The sequence below is a fragment of the Meles meles genome, chromosome X (assembly GCF_922984935.1).
Source record: "Meles meles chromosome X, mMelMel3.1 paternal haplotype, whole genome shotgun sequence".
NCBI classification, from domain to species: Eukaryota; Metazoa; Chordata; class Mammalia; order Carnivora; family Mustelidae; genus Meles; species Meles meles.
In genome coordinates, this window is record NC_060087.1 from 41,467,512 (window position 1) to 41,485,038 (window position 17,527).

The 17,527-nt window shown below is 43.6% G+C and overlaps 1 protein-coding gene across 2 annotated transcripts in view; it reads right to left on the reverse strand.

The window, feature by feature from the left end:
• The window catches only part of SLC9A7 (solute carrier family 9 member A7), a 139,087-nt gene extending 121,950 nt beyond the window's left edge, over positions 1–17,137 (reverse strand). For both annotated transcript variants that reach the window (XM_045995562.1, XM_045995561.1), the window contains exon 1: positions 16,743–17,137. In XM_045995562.1, the coding sequence (XP_045851518.1) occupies positions 16,743–17,067 (325 nt within the window). In that variant the 5' untranslated portion in view covers positions 17,068–17,137. The remainder of the gene's footprint in view (positions 1–16,742) is intronic.
• Between the last annotated feature and the right edge of the window lie 390 nt (positions 17,138–17,527).

The window sequence follows — 17,527 nt, forward strand, 5'->3', positions numbered from 1 at the left end:
AAAAATAAATACCAAAAGACAAAGTGTATGTCTACGGATGTTACAATGACAAAAAAAAAAAAAAAAGAATAAAACTCCTCTTTATGAAATGAAGGCTTCCACTTTCAGACAAGACAGAGAAACAGCGACTGGATTTATCTTCACGCCTGAAACAAAAACAAAGAAATACATGAGATAATGGCTTTCAAGACACCAGACATCAGGCGATGAAGAACTGATCCCTGAGAGATGGGGGGAAAATGGGGTCAGTGCTATGATCGCTCCAACTTACTGCCTTAAGAGTTTCTAAGCCACAAAGCAGGGAGGGGAAACTGAGACAAAGCCTAGGCGACTCCCTAAACTGATAATACTGGGAGTCTACAGACAAAGGCGGCTGGAGTTCATGGGACAGACGACCAGCAAGGAGACCTAGGGAGAGAATCCTGAAGATCCACAGAGGGTCTCTCCCTCAGGTATTCAGGAGAGATCAGCATACGCAGATGAGCAGCAAGAACAATCTGAAAGGATTAGGGAGAATGATACCAGGTTACAGGGACAGTACCTATCCCCACTAGCCAGGCTGGGAAAACTCACAGCTCACTGGACATTTGGGTAGAATAACCAGGATGGTCTTGCCTCGGTCGTGAGAATAACCAGCACTGCTCCAGACCTACCTAACGAATCATGACAGCAAGACCAACCCCAAAGGGTCAAACTATTTTCAAGTTAACTACATCTGGGAACAAAGTGCAAGATGATTTTTAGGAACACAAACATGTCCAGCATCTATCAAGGTAAAATTTACAATGTCTGGCATCCAACTAAAGATTAGCAGGCATACAAAGAGGCAGGAAAACGCAACCCATAATTGGGAGGATAATCAAGCAATCAAATGAAACGGACCCAAATTTTAGAAGCAGCAGATAAGGGCATTAAAACAATTATTGTAACATATTACATATGTTCGAAAAGTTAAGCAGAGAAATGGAAGAACTGAGCACAAAAACTATAATTTCTAAGATGAAAAATATGCTGGATGGGGGTTGCCTGGTTGGCTCAGTCAGTTAAGCCTCTGACTCTTGGTTTTAGCTCAGGTCATGATCTCAGGGTCATGAGATCAAGCCCCACTTAAGGTTCCACACTCAGAGCCAAATCTGCTTAAGACTCTCTCCCCCTCTGAACCTCCCCCTCAAATAAATAAATAAATAAATCTTTAAAACAATACACTGGATGTAATTAATGGTAGATTAGATATTACAGGGGAAAAAAAAGATGAGTCAAGGGCATGACAAAAGAACTATCCAAAATGAAACTCATGGAAAAAAATATGCTAAAAATCTGAGAAGGCACCAGTGAGCTGTGTAACAACATAGAAGGGGTCTAATATACAGGTAACTGGAGCCCCTGAAGGGGAAAAGGACAGAAAAAATATCTGAAGAAATAACGGCCAAAATTTTTACAAATTTAATGAGAACTATAAAAACACACACCAAAAAAACCCAAATGACTCCCAAGTGCATGAAACACAAAGAAAACTACACCAAGGTAAGTTATAATCAAATTGCTTAAAACCAGTTATTAAACAGAAAATCTTAAAAGCAACCAGAGGAGAAAGACATGTTACATGCACAGGAATAAAGACAAAGCTGACATCACATTTCTCATCAGAAACGATATAAGCAAAAAGATGATGGAGCAGGAAATGGAGACAGGAGAAAAACATGAATCTAGAATGTTACACTCAGCAAAAACATCTTTCAAAATGAAGGTGAAATAAAGACATTTACACATATGCACACACAAAAATAAAATTAGTAAATCTAAAAATACTAATGATTTTAAAAATAAAAGAGTGTGGATGAAGCTAAAGAAACGTCAGGAACACGAAAAGCTACAGTCACTTGACGCCACATGTTTTTCTGCAGGATAATGTTAACATAACAGGCCTGATGTTGTGATCTCTAGGAGGGCCTGCTTGCATGAATGATCCTTACAATAGTCCGTTTGAACTTGGTGTACAGAATACTCCCTACGTCGACTGATAAGGTTGTTTTGTGTGCCTAGGACACTGAATTCTGCCATACCAGCCTAGCTAAGTTGTTTTTGCAAATGTGATTTATGGCAAACACCTGCTTTCTTTCTGGGAGTCAGATATTTCAGTAAGAGTTCTGATCAGCCCTTAATGAAAAAGAGTCCTAAGCAAGCTTCCCTAGGCAGAAGCTCAGTACATGTGTTGCTGTATTTACTTGCAGGAGGAAGAAGCTTGTTCTGTGAAACCCTAACCTGAATCCTCGAAGGGAGAACTTTGGAAGCCCACGTGTAGACTCTTCTACACTCCACCCATTACATCTTTTCCCCTTGTTGATCCTGCTGTTTATCCCCTGACTGTAATAAATCATAGCTCTGATTATATATGCCCCAAATCCCATTAGTCTTTCTAGCAAATCACTAAATGTGTGGGCAGTCATCAGATGCCCAAGCAGTTACCAAATATAAATGGTACTTTCAATCTTAACTTTTTCCTCAAACCCTTTCTCTGGACCTGTACTGCCTATTCTTTGGCCTCCCTGAGAATCCCAAGCAGTGCCTTATCTATTGTAGTCATGAACATCTTCATCAGGTCCAGGGGCAAAACAGCCCAGTATAACACACTCGAGTTTTCAAATGTAACTCAGAGCCTGGTGTAAAAGTTACAGTTAGATTCAGCAGCAAATAACCAACTGGACCTAACAGACATATAGAGCACCCTGCCCAACAAGAGCAGAGCACACAGTCTTCTCAAGTACATATGGAACATTCTCCAGGATACACCATAACTTAGGTCACAAAACAAGTCCTAATAAACTTTAAGAGACTAAAAATATACAAAGTATCTTTTCCAGTCACAATGGGATGAACTAGAAATCTATAACAGAAGGAAAACTGGAAAACTCACAAATGCACTTTTAGCCAATAAGTCAAAGGAGTAATCACAAAGGAAACCGGGAAATACCTTGGGAAAAATGAAAACAACATAATGACCAAAAGTTATCAGATGCAGCAAAAACAGTGCTGAGAGAAATTCTTAGCTGTTAAGTGTCTACATTAAAAAAGAAGGATCTCAAATCAGTAACTTAACTGTATGCCTGAAGGAACTTAAAAAAAAAAAGGCAAATCAAACCCAAAGCTAGAATAAGGAAAAAATGAAAAGAGATAAAGAGATAAAATAAAAAAGATAAAAAAGGACAAATAAAATAAAGAATAGAAGAAAAAAATCAAGAAAACAAAGTTGGTTCTTTGAAAAGATCAACAAAATTGACAACTGATAGCTGGGTAACTAAGAAAAAAATAACTCAAATTACTAATATCAGACATGAAAAAGGGGACATGACTATCAACTTCACAGAAGTTAAAATGATTATAAGAGAATAATATGAATAACTGTACACCAACAAATTGGGTGACCTAAATGAAATTCACACATTCCTATAAATACACAAACTATCAAAACTGACTCAAGGAGAAATTCTGAACAGACCCATAACAATAAGGAGAGTGAATCAGTAATCAAGAACTTCCCAACAGAGAAAAGCCTAGGACCATATAGCTTTATTGGTTAATTTTATCAAATGTTTAAAGAACAACAATCTTTCTCAAACTCTTCCAAAAAATTGAAGAGCAAATATTTCCTGACTCTATGAAGCCAGCATTACCATGATAGCAAGACCAAATATGTGACAAGAACAGACAACTACAGACCAATAGTCCTTATAAATACAGATGCAAAAATCCTCCACAAAATACTGGCTGACCAGATTCAGCAGCACTTTAAAAGAATTATACACCATAACCCCATGTAATTTATCCCAGGAATGCAAGGGTGTCTCAATATATGAAAGTCAATCAGTATAATATACCACATCAATAGAACAAAGAAAAAAACCCCACATAATCACCTCAATTGGTGTAGAAAAAGTGACAAAAATAATACCTTTTCATGGAAAAGGTTTTGGTTTGGGTCATGATCCCAGAGTCCTGGGATCAAGTCCTGCATCAGGCTCCCTGCTCAGCCTGCCACTCCCCCTGCTTGCGCACACATGCTCTCTCTCTCTCTCTGACAAATTAAATCTTTAAAAAAAAAAAAAAAAAGGAACTTCCTCAAAGTGATAAAGGCCATATGTGAAAAATTCACATGTAACATCATACTCAATGGTGAAAAACTGAAACCTTTTCCCCTAAGATCAGGATAAAGACAAGGATGCCCACTTTCACCACTTCTATTCAACACAGGACTGGAAGTTCTAACCAGAACAATTAAGCAAGAAAGGGAAATAAAAGGCATCCAAATTAGAAAGGAAGAAGTAAAACTATCTCCATTTGCAGATGACATGATCTTATACATAAAAAAACTCTAAAGAATCCAAAAAACTGTTAGAGAAAATAAACAAATTAAACAAAGTTGTAGGATACAAAGTCAACAACAAAAAAAATCAGTCATATTTCTATACACTAGGAATGAACAATCCAAAAAGGAACTTAAGAAAACAATTTCATTTACAATAGCATAAAAAGGAATATTTGAAAATAAATTTAACCAAGGAGGTGCAAGAATTGTACACTGAACTACAAAACATTGCTGAAAGAAATTAAAGACCTAAATAAATGAAAAGATATCCATGTTCATGTACTGGAAAACATAAAATCATTAAGATGATGATACTACCCAAAGCAATATAGACTCAATGCAATCCCTATCAGAATCTCAATAGCAGGTACCTGGGTGGCTCAGTCAGTTAAGCATCTGCCTTCGGCTCAGGTCATGATCCCAGAGTCCCAGGATCAAGTCCTGCATCGGGCTCCCTGCTCAGGGGAGAACCTGCTTCTCCCTCTGCCCTTTACCTGCTTGAGCTCTCTCTCTCTCACTCAGTCTCTCTCTCTTTTTCTCTCTCTCTCAAATAAATAAAATACTTTTTTTTAAAATCTCAGTGGGAGGCTGCCTGGGTGGCTCAGTCAATTAAGTATCTCCTTTCAGCTCAGATCATGATCCCAGGGTCCTGGGATCAAGTCCTGCATCAGGCTTCCCACAGGCTCCCTGCTCTGTGGGGAGCCTGCTCTGTGGGGAGCCTGTTTCTCCCTCTGCCTCCCTCTCTCTCTCTCTGTGTCTCTCATAAATAAATAAACAGAATCTTTTGAAAAAAAAATCTCAATGGCAGAAATGTAAAAACCCATCCTGAAATTTTATTGAAAATTAAGGAACTTCAAAGAGCCAAAATAATCCTGAAAAAGAACAAAGTTGGAGGACCCACATTTCCCAATTTCAAAACCTGCTACAAAGCTACAATAATCAAAATGGTGTGATACTGGTATAAGGACAGACATATAGACCAATGGAATAGAACGGAGAGCCTAGAAATATGCCTTCACATCTATGGTCTATTGATTTTTGCCAAGGGTGCCAAAACCATTCAATGAGGAAGGGACATTCAACAAGTGGTGCTGGTATAACTGAATATCCACATACAAAGAAAATAAATTTTAGACCCTTACCTTATACCATATATAAAAGTTAACTCAATAGAAACCAAACCCCCAAATTTAAGAGCTAAAACTAAAACTCTTCAAAGAAAACAGAAAGAGAAAACTTTGTGGCATTGGATTCAGCAAAGATTTCTTGGATAGGATACCAAAAGCATAGGCAACAAAAGAAAAAAAATAAAGTGAACTTCAGCAAACTTAAAGCCTTTTGTGCATCAAAGGACACTATCATAGAGTAAAAAGGCAACATGAACTAGGAGAAAGTATTTACAAATCCTATATCTAATAAGAGGTTAACATCTAGAATATATAAAGAGCTCCTACAACTCAACAACAAGAGACAACCCAATTTAAAATGGGCAGATGACCTGAATGAACATTTCTCCGAAGAAGATGTACGAACAGCCAATAAGCACAAGAAAAGATGTTCCACATCATTAGTCAACTGGAAAATGAAAACCAAAGCCATAATGAGCTACCATTTCACAAGTACTAGGATGACTACAAAAACGAAGAACAACAGAAAATAAGTATTGGAGAGGATGTAGAGAGACTGGAACTCTGGTGGTGGGAATGTAAAATGGTGCAGCTGCTATGGAAAATAGTTTGGCAGTTCCTGAGAAAGCTGAACACAGACTTGCCATATGACCCAGCAATTTTACTCCCCAGTATGTACTCAAAAGAACTGAAAAACAGGGGCCCAAACGGATACTTGCATGTCATGGCAGCATTAGTCATCATAGCCAAAAGGTGGAAACAACCCAAGTGTCCATGAACTGATAAATGAATCAACAAAATGCAGAACGGAATATTATTCAGCCACAGAAAAGAGTAAAGTTCATATATAGGCAATGACACGGATGAACCTTGAAAATATTGTGCCAAGTCAAACAGTCAGATTCAAGTAAGCCAGGACTAAAAGTGTATGAATTCACTTGTACGAAATATCTGGAATAGGCAAATTCGCAGAGATAGAAACTAGATCAGAGGACATCAGGGAGTGGGGGAAGGAAGGAATGGAGCATTGTTGTTTAATGGGTACAGAGTTTCTCCTTGGGGTGATAAAAAAATTTTTTCGGAAAGAGTGGTGTGATGGTCACACAAGTTTACAAATGCCATTATTGACAGTGAATTGTACAGCTGAAAATGATAAAAATGGAAAATTTTGCTGTATTATTTTGCCACAATAAAAAATGTAAAAACCACCATGTGGCTAATCAGCTAAATACACAATTTTCTGGTGAACATATACTCACCTATCCTTCGCTGTCCTGCCTGAAACGGCTTGCTGTGATTCAGGCAGATGTTTTCACACATACCGTTTTCCTTCTCAGAAATTTCACTGTCAGTGTTAATCTGAGGCATGAGAACTTGAAGGAAGGACCTTTAATTCTAAAAAGTGTTAACAGCACCTTATTTTTGTTAGAAAAAATAAAATCCATTAAGCAAATATTTCCACGGCACCTACTATGTGTCTGGCACTATGCCAGGGACAGAAAAGACATCAGTAAACAGAAGATGACTCCCTATGTGGTCATTCAGTCTTCTGTTCCCTTATCTTTTGGAAGCGCTCTTGAGGAGACTACGATACGCCTGGGAGAACCAGCATAGAAAGAGCAGGGAGACCTGGGAGCTCGATGGACCACGCTTCACCTGCCTCCCCACCTCTGCAATAGTGGCATCTAGAGGGGAGAAAGCTTTTAAGCACCTGCTCCCACCTGAGAAGGCCTGGCACAGCCACTCTGAACAACCGCTGATGGTTTTTCTGGGTTCTCCCCTGTAACAACTGGCAGCCTTCAGCCATGCTGCCTTGCTCAGGCCAGCTCTAACAAAGTACCATAGACTGGGTGACGTATACATCACAGCAATTTATTTTTCTCACAGTTCTGGAGGCTGGAAGTCCAAGGGTAGTAGAATGATCAGGTCTAGTGAAGGTCTCCTGGGCCGCAGACTGCCGACTTATCATATATGCACACGTTGGGAGAGAGAGCTCTTGGGGTCTCTTCTATAAGGGCACGGATCTCGTTCATGAGAGTTCCAACTTCAGGACATAATTACCTCCCAAAGGCCATAGCTCCTAACACTGTCATACTAAGGGTTAGGATTTCAATATATGAATCAGGGGAGGCCCACACAATCAGGGCATAACACCTGTGGGATGAAAACAAACAGGCATTTTGGCTCTACTTGGATCCAAGGGCCCGAGGCCAACCTAGCCTAAGAAAATCCAGTCTTCCAAATTGGCCAGCCTCACTCCTTGCAGTGGTACATTGGAGTTTGGAGCCAAAACCCCGATTTTAAGAAGGAAGACTTTGCTTTATTTTATACTCTGGGCATAGATTTCCCTCTAAGACCCCCCAGAACCAGGTCATTGGGGCGGGATTCAGGTTCTGCTCTCTTCTGGCCAAACACATCCTGAACTACATCCTGAACCACATCCTGAACCATCTCATCCTTCAGTAGACACCCACTTACCAATCTCCAACATATGGCCCTAAACAAATGGGCTACTAGACCAAGCGTTCAATTTCTTCATTTGGCAAATTGTTGGGACCGACAATACCATCTTCATACATCTGATGTGAAGGTTAAATGGTTTAAAGTACACAAAATACTTAACACAGTGCCTGGCAATCACAGCAGGTACTCAAAAAACAGTTGCTGTTTTTCTACAATTATTTCCTTACGAGCAACATGGTGCATGTATTTAAAGGCTGAAAACAAATATTCTACAGCAGTGAGTTTCAAGCATAAACTTAAAAACCAAAAACAAAAAAACCAACCAAACAAGACCCTGCTAGGGGGTCTGGCCGGCTCAGCTGGTTAAGCATCTGACTCTTGATTTCGGGTCCGGTCATGATCCCAGGGTGGTGCGCTCAGGCCCCACCTTGGGCTCCTCATTCAGCAGAGTCTGCTAGATATTCTCTCACGTGCTCTCCCTCTGCGCCTCCCCCTGCTCATGCTTCCTCTCTCTAAATAAATAAATATCTAAAAAAAAAAAACCTGTCAATGCACTGGAAGACCAATATCTGAGTCCCACCCTGAGACATTCTAAGTAAGTCTGAGGCCAGACCTGCTAGTTCTAACAAGCTCCAGGGTGATGCTGATAAGTGTATTGAAACAACTTCATAAACTCCAGGAGAATATACTCTCTTCTGGGTGCCTGAGTGGCTCAGCTGGTTAAGCGACTGCCTTTGGCTCAAGTCATGATTCTGGAGTCCCGGGACTGAGTTCCGCATCCGGCTCCCTGCTCACAGGAACTCTGCTTCTCCCTCTGCCCCTCCCCCTTCTCATGTTCGCGCTCTCTCTCTCTCTCTCTCTCTCATTCTCTCTCAAATAAATAAATAAAATCTTTTAAAAAATACTCTCTTCAAACTGGATTACTTGAAAAAGTTAGTTTATCATCAACAACAACACAACCGCACGCAAACCCTACTACAACTTCCCTTTTCTGTGTTATGTGTGACAAAGTACTCAGCACATACTGCATCAGAGACTGGCTAGCTTCTTTCCAAACCTGCTGCTCTTCCTCCAGATACACTACCTCCCTGCCTCCCTTCCAGTTACATGTGGCCTCCTGGCCAAGTTCTGTCCAACGGAAGCAGGCAAAGCGATGTCCAGCACTTTTAGGCTTAGCACAAACTCTTCCCCGTGTGATCCTCTTTTTTCTTTCCCCATTCACTGGCTGGAGGGGGCGGTTCCAAGGCCTCAAGGAATGTGAAAGGCACAGGATGGAAGACACCTGGTCCTTGAATGACCCACATCGAGAGCGACCTGCCAGACTCTCCCAATGGCCCATGACATGGGTTAACCCCTCTCTCTCTCTGTCTGCCTCTCTGCTTGTGATCTCTCTCTCTGTCAAATAAATAAATAAAATCTTTAAAAAAAAATGAACTGTTCTTATGGTGGGCCACTGGAATTTGGGGTCCGTCTGTTCTGCCAGCTAGCATTCCCTTAATACAAATATCCACGCTGATAAAAAGCCAGGTAGCATGCTTTAATCAAAAGAGAAAAGTCTCCTCACACCTACTGTCTTACAAGTGGAACAGAGGCAATTTTTCAAAAGCCTTAAAATCAAAACAAAAAATTAAAATTAAGTTGTTACTGATTCTCAAGTCATGAAAGTCTAACATCATCTCCTATAAATTAATGTCAAACAGCATTACTCAATGTCAGAATTTAATGAGAGTAACAGGTTGTATCCTGCCTCACCTGTACGTCCTTTCAGGGAGCCAGGTTAACAGGTTACCAGCTAACAGATTAACAGGGACGTTAACATCTTCCCCCCATCTTCTATTTTTTTTAAAGATTTTATTTTATTTATTTGACAGAGAGAGAGATCACAAGTAGGCAGAGAGGCAGGCAGAGAGAGAGGAGGAAGCAGGCTCCCTGCGGAGCAGAGAGCCTGACGCAGGGCTCGATCCCAGGACCCTGAGATCATGACCTGAGCCGAAGGCAGTGGCTTAATCCACTGAGCCACCCAGGCGCCCCACACATCTTCTATTTTAACAAAATTTTCAAAACATACCAAAAGTTGAAAGACGAATATAAAACACACCTTTTCACCCATCACCCAGATATACGTGGTATGTGTTTTGTTTTTTTTTTACTGAACTTTTTGAAAGTAAGTTGCATGTGTTAGGACTCATACACTTGACCCCTGAATACTTCAGCTTACAACTCCAATTAATATGCATGTTCTCCTGCATAACCTCAATTATCTACCTAAGAAAAATAACGGTAATTCCCTAATGTCATCTAACACCAAACCTATATTCAGACATCCCTGAAAACATCTTATATCTTATTTTCATGAACCAGGAGTCAATCAAGTTTCCTGTGCAATGACTGCTTGTGCCTTCTGGTCTCCATTAACTTAGAACACTGTCTTAGTCTACTCAGGCTGCTAGAACAAAAGACCATAGTTAAACATGTTTAAACAACCAACATTTATTTCTCACAGTTCTGGAGGCTGGGAAGTTCAAGATCAAGATGCTGGCAGATTCAGTTTCTGATTAGAGCCCTCTTCCTGGCTTGTCGATGGCTGCCCCCTCACTATATCCTCACATGGTAGAGAGACAGGGAGCTTTGGTCTCTTCCTCTTCTTATAATCCCGTCATAGAAGCTCTACCCTCATGAACTCATCTAAACCTAATTACCTCCCCAAAACCCGACTTCCAAATAGCATCACCTTAGAGATTAGGACTTCAACATATGTATCTTAGGGGAGGGGGAATACAATTCAGTCCATAACAGACACTTATCCTGTCTTTTTGTTTCCCTTCACATGGACTTCTTGAAGAAACATGAACAATGCTCTTACAGGTTACCCTGTGCCTGGGATATGTCTAATTATTTTCACATGGTATTTGATAACTTGTTTCTCTATCTCCTGTATTTCCTGTAAACCAGAAGATGTGCCTAAAACCTCAATCTGATTCAGATAAAACATTTGGAGGATGAATACTACATAGGTAAAGCTGTATGGTTCCTACTGCCTCTTATCAGGAGGCAGGTACTACTAGATAGTTTCACAAGGAGCAAGGATAAATTTGACAACTTAGAAAATGGTGACTGCCGGACTTCTCTGCCATGAAGACACCTTCTTTCCTCTGTGAGAGGCAAGAGGTCTGTGGTGTGATCCTTGGCACCATGTAAGTACCACGTTCGCCAGCCACCTCTCACCTATGGCTTTGGAATTCACTGAAAATCACTGTCTACATCACTGAGGGTTGTGAAATGATTTTCTAATTACATCATTCCAAAAAGGTTACATTCTGAAAGTTCTAAGAAACACTTTCAGGAAATGTCACTTTCTCATTTTAAGATGCATTTTACTTTCATTTATTACTTTTAAATAACTACAAGTTTTCTTTACACCTAGACATTCCTTTAAAAAGAACATCTCAATATCCAAGGAGAATGCTAACCAACTGCATAACTGTGTTCTCTTAGTTCTAATGTGTTTTTTTGCTGAAGTTATTTGCTTTATTTTTTTAAAGATTTTATTTATTTGACAGAGAGAGATCACAAGTAGGCAGAAAGGCAGGCAGAGAGAGGAGGAAACAGGCTCCCTGCTGAGCAGAGAGCCCGATGCGGGGCTCGATCCCAGGACCCTGAGATCATGACCTGAACCGAAGGCAGAGGCTTTAACCCACTGAGCCACCCAGGCCCCCAATTTGCTTTAATTTTAAACAAAGTTCCCATTGCAAAAATAATGTGTCAGTGTCATAGAAATTTCAGGCCACTCAGAAGAGTACAAAGGGAAAAAAGTAACACCGCCCCTCCCACTCTCCTAGCAACCGGTTCTACAACCTTAGGATAACCAGGGCTAAGTAAGTTTGCATCCGCTTCCAGAGAAGCACACGCCATATGTAAATGTTATGTGCATATATAATTTCTAAACAATAAATGAGATGATATTATACAAACTATTCTGTGCCTTTTTTCCCACAACTGTATGTGTGGATGGCTACACAACACTTCTTTTTTACCAGCTGCATAGCGTTCCTCAGCAGGAATGGGCTGTAACTTAACCAGTGTCTTCTTGAGGATTGCCATTTGCTTCTGCGACAACAAATATGGCCATCTATGTAACGGGATAGTGCAGGTATTTCTGAAGGACAAAGTCCAAGAATTGAAACTGCTGGCTATAAGAATAGAGTAGGTATGTTGTAAATTTTTCCTAGGTATTAACAAAGAGCCCATCTCCCCCCACAAAAAAGTCACTGTCCCTCATCCCCACTAACTGAATGTTGATGCACTTTTAAACTACAGCGGGTCTCCACTGAATGAGCCTCAAGTAGCGAAGCTGGCCAAAGAATCACGAAGTCTGAACTGGGAATGAGAACTAGTGCTGACCAAGTGTGTAAGTATCAGACACTGCACTTGACTTTTTTTTTAAGATTTTATTTCTTTATTTGACAGATAGCACAAGTAGGCAGAGAGGCAGGTAGAGAGAGAGGAGGAAGCCGGCTCCCTGCCGAGCAGAGAGCCCGATGTGGGGCTCGAACCCAGGACCCTGGGATCATGACCTGAGCCGAAGGCAGAGGCTTTAACCCACTCAGCCACCCAGGCGCCCCTGCACTTGACTTTTACAACATCTCAATAATACAATAATCCTGTGAGGTGAAGGACGTTGTCTCCGTTTTTGAAAAGAGTAAACACGGGCTCAGAGAGCTTACCCAGTTTTATGGAGCTTTTTCAGTAACGGAGGCAGCATCTGAACCGAAGGAATGTGGTGCCAAAATGAGACCATATGGAGCCGCCCCGAACTGGGGCCAAAGTGAGGGGCTCTTAAGAACAAAACCAAAAACAAACGAGGGGTTCCAATTAGCCAAGAATAGGGTGGCTACAAAATGTCCCCTCACACAGAGGCTCAAATGTTCACTGTACGCTACTTCACAGGGTCCTCCTTCCCCTTGCAGACTTTGCCTGTAAACCCCTCTCCGGCTGCACTTAGCCATTCAGCTCCAAAAAGCAACAAGGAGACCCTGGTCCATGGGACCTGATGGGGAGGGTAGGGGACTGACCAACACATACTTGGAAAGTTGATAGGCATGGAGGAAGCAAGAAGCAGGTGGTGGGCTGCCAGGGCCAAGCTAGATATTTTGGACCTGTATCAGCTGTCACAAACAGTACAAGGGAAGTGGAACCAGCGTCCACATGAGAAAGAACCACAGTTAACGGACACAGTCCGTTGATACCACCTTTCCCCGCCTCCAATACTTGCCATGCCCAGGAACTTTCGGAGGGCCCTTAGTCACGTGCAGGGGCAAACAGCTGGGAGCTCCCTGCCTTGACAAAACAGGTTAGACGGGTGCCAGGTAAGCTTCTGGTCCATGGCCTCTCACAGTTCCCAGCACAGGGCCTGGGGGGCGGGGGGGGGCGGGGTGCTGCCTTCATGTTCCTGGAGGGTCTGGTCTGTGGTCACCGGCCCTTACAGCTACCTGGGTCTGTTGTCAGGGAGCAGTGCTTCTAACTGTCCCCTGCCAGTTAAATGTGGAGCATTCACAGTGTGTCTGGTATTGTCCTTGGATCCTCTGCATCCGACTAAGCAAGGGCTTAAGATGGGAACTCTCAGTGCACGCCATTCCTAGTAAAACATGACTCTTCATCAGGGTGGTGAAATAAAAAGGAGAGAGGGAAAGGAAGGAAATCTCTTTCCCCTTTCCCGTTTGGTCTGCATTCCAGGCACAGGGCTCCAGAAGTTCCATGGGTACAATCAACAGTTGAAAGGTCATAGAAAAGAGGATATAATCATTAAAAAAAAAAAAGGTAAAAAAAAAAAAGTCACAGAAAACAGATAACATAATATAGTTTAAAATGGGGAGAAGTGGGCATCAAACTGGATGATTTGAGAAGCATCTTAAAATGTCATCACAATGCCACAGAATGGAGGCAAGAACACCCGGAGAGGTCATTCGGCTTCCGTAATTCAAAAACTGAAAAGCACAAAGAATATACGGTGATGTTTCCCTCCCACCACATGTCGCAGCCACCTACTTCCTTTCCAGCAAAAAAAGCCAACGTTACTAGTCTACTGACTGTCCTTCCAGAGATATTTTATACCAGCAAACTCATATAATCACAATTTATTTTGATACGGATATATATATAGTTATTTATAACTTATAAATATTAAAGCTTTCCCTTGCAGATTAAAGTGCCACTTAAATATTTTTAAAGGGGCAGAAATTAACATTTTTTTTAAGTTTCAAAGAGTTCTGAAACTTGCATTTGAACACTTTTCACTCATAAAAACTTACCAACATTTGAAAATTACCTCCAGAAATTAAGCCGGGCACCAGACACACAGCAGATACTTAACAAATGTTTCCTTACATCTTTTTGTCCTTTATTACTCAGAGGCAACGGGACAATTACTCACTTCCTCTACTGATATCAAGAAATGAAATCTGTTTTCTTACTATGATTAACAAAGAGAAGTCCTGAAAATCTGTACTATATTCACTTAAGCGTTCAAAGATTTTCATACTGAATTTTTAAAAATCAGAATCCCTATCCCAGGAGCCTTCAGAAAATAATGAATAATTAGATAATCAAATGACATTAGAATTCCGATGGAGGCGTGTGTGTGCTAAAACACAAGACTAAATATCCATGAGACAGAGAACTGTTTTCTCACAGGTACGGGCTAAATATTCACATCAAAATATTAGTATTTGGCAGAACCTAGGACATCGCATATTGACAAACTAAATTTCTTAGTATATTTCAGAGTAACATGAAAATCCAAAGACAGAGAAAAATGACACAGAATGTTATGAGATGATGTTGCCTCTTCAGAACTGTCATCAACTGAACCAGATCTCAGTACCACAAAATGACACGGTACACTGCAGCAGGGCCCCAATGACTAAAAGATTGAGATGAGTTTAAAAAGTACGTATCAGCGGAGGAAAATTCCACTATTGCTTCTAGGCCTTAAGATGAAGGTGACTGAGCTCCTAAAAACACGGAGTACTCCCTCAATTAAAAATATTTTTAAATCCTCATTTTCCATGTGCTCGAACATGTATTTATGAGCCTGTCCAATCTACCTTCTAGAAATACTTCACACTGTGCTTTAATGAGTTGGATCTAGAGACTATAAAATAAAAATATGTTCATGGTTCTCTATAGACGTAGAAGGGCAAATCTTCATTTGCATTATCTCTCAGAGTCGAGCACCTGAAATGACAACATGCTTCAGCTCCCACCCTGCTATCTGCGCAGTACACCTCCTACCTTAGCTACGGCCCTGGCATTAGTCATTTGTCACCCACTGACACAAACCGCAGAGCTCAAGAGTGGCCAGGTATCGAGGCCGAAGTTTGAGTTCAGGTCTGTAATTTACAACAATCGAACTCAGTCTTAGACCTGGTCCTGTTTCAATGACAGATCTGTTTAGGCCTCTACCTCTTTAAAATTAGAGGGCTCCTGAAAGCACTTTGTAACCTTGGTGGCCATGAGCCTGGGCTGTCAACGACTGATCAAGAGCCCTGAGAAGCAAGGCCCAGGGCCAAGGGTAATTTTCACATTAAAGATTCAGGTGTCAGCTTTCCATGCTTTATCAGGGAACCCCGAATGGAAATTGCATGGAGAGATCCCTCCAGTAAAAGTGATGAAGTAAAATGTTCCCTTACTGGGAAGAGTCAGAGTTGGGCTCATCTATTTCCCATGATGACGACCCCCTGTGCCTTAACTCCACTAAATTCAGTTCAAAAAGAGAACACTTGTTTCTCCTTTGGAGTCATAATGAGGGGGTGGGGTGTGGTGAGAGGGATGATTCAGATGAGAGCTGACATCCATGTAATCACGGTAAGCACGATCTGTGCTGACCACTCTGCGCCTAACACAGCATGTGTCATTAAATCCAGAAAAGGATGGTGGCATCAGCCCACCCTTCACAACAAAAGACGGCTGACCCGAGTTAAAACCACTACTTTTCCTCTTCATCCACTTATAAACGTATCTTCAAAGTCACGTCCATGTTACAATCTGAAGAACACAAAAGCTCCTCTTCCCTTGGAGAAGTCAAGTACCTGGGTATAACGTCCCGCCTGGACATAAGAGTGGGAGGCGTGCCCATACACCCGACTAGGCCCGACCATGGCAGTGCACCACTCTGGATCCTGGACCACACTCACCTTTCACGGCACTCCAGGCTCCGACTTTGTTAACAAGAGACCCGGGAACATAGCTCTCCAAAGTGGGCGCTCACCCCAAGCTGACCACGGATGTGTGGCATCCCTCAGGCCCCGGCCACCCGTACCCAAACCCAGAAACCCTCAGCCCTCGCCCCCACTCTCACTGGGGCCTGCCTCTTGGGGTGACGCTGTCCCCAGGGTAGTCACCCATCTGCCCCGGCACACATACCCCGTTGGGCTGAACTGGGGTGGAGGTGGGGGGTGGGGGGCGGGTGCGGAAGCGCGATGCAGAAAGAGGGGGGCGCAAAACAGAACCCGGAGGATAGAACCAGGCCACCTCCGTCTCTTTCATTTTCCTGGTTCCCCGATGAAGAAACATCGAAACGGGCTGGAATTCTTTTTAACGGTAACAGAAAGCCAGAAAATGCAGACAGTTGACCTTGGGAACCAACCCCGTCGCAGCGAGAAACGGAAAAGAAACACGTTGGCAAGTGAAGGGGGAGCGCAGCGCGGGGCGGGGTCGGGGGGAGCGCAGCGGCTCGGCCGCGAAAGGGGTGTCCGGGTGGTGGGCGCGGTGGGGGGCGGGGGGTTGCTCACCGTAGATCATGGCCAGCCCAGTCTCGTGCAGAAAGCGCACCCGGCGGTGCTTGAAGAGCCAGATGGTGAGGATGGTGAGTGTGAGCAGCAGGATGAAGGTGAGCAGGCTCACGCTGTCTTGCCGGTGGCTCTCCTCCGCCTCCTTCTCCGTGGCGAGCTCCTCCATGGCGCTGCTGTCCTCAGCCGCCGCCCCAGAGGAGGCCGAGGCCGCGGCGCGCAGCCCCCGACCCAGCAGCAGCGGGAGCAGGGGCAGCAGCAGCAGCCGCGGTGGCAGCGTCCGAGCCGCCCGTCCCGGGCCGAGGCGCGCCGCGTCACCAGGCTCCATGGTCCCCGGGCCGCCCGCGCCTCCTGCGCGCCGGGACCAGCAGCCCGCGCCGTCGGCGGCTTCCCGCGGCGCTGCCGACCTGCCGGAGTGGCCGCCGCCGCCGCAGCTCCTCCCTCCCGCGCGCGCCGGGCCCGGGCTGCGCCGGGAGGCGCGTGGGGGAGGGGCGCGCGCAGTGCGCAGGATCGCCAAGCACCGCCCCCCGCCCGCGCACCTGTTCGGTCCCCCGCCGCGCCGCGCGGTGCGGAGCGCTCTCGTCGCGGCCTAAGCTCACCGGGCTGGGGCCCTCTAACTCAGGGGCGCGGCCGTCGGCCCCCGGCCTGCCTGCGCTCCTCACCCGGTCCTGGCGTACCTGGCCAGGCCGTCTGGGGTCGCGGGGCCGTTCCTGGGCAGTCGCCGCCGCGCTTCCTAAACGCGACGCCAGAGGTCGCCGGTGCCTGGCAGGAGCGGCAGCTTGGATTCG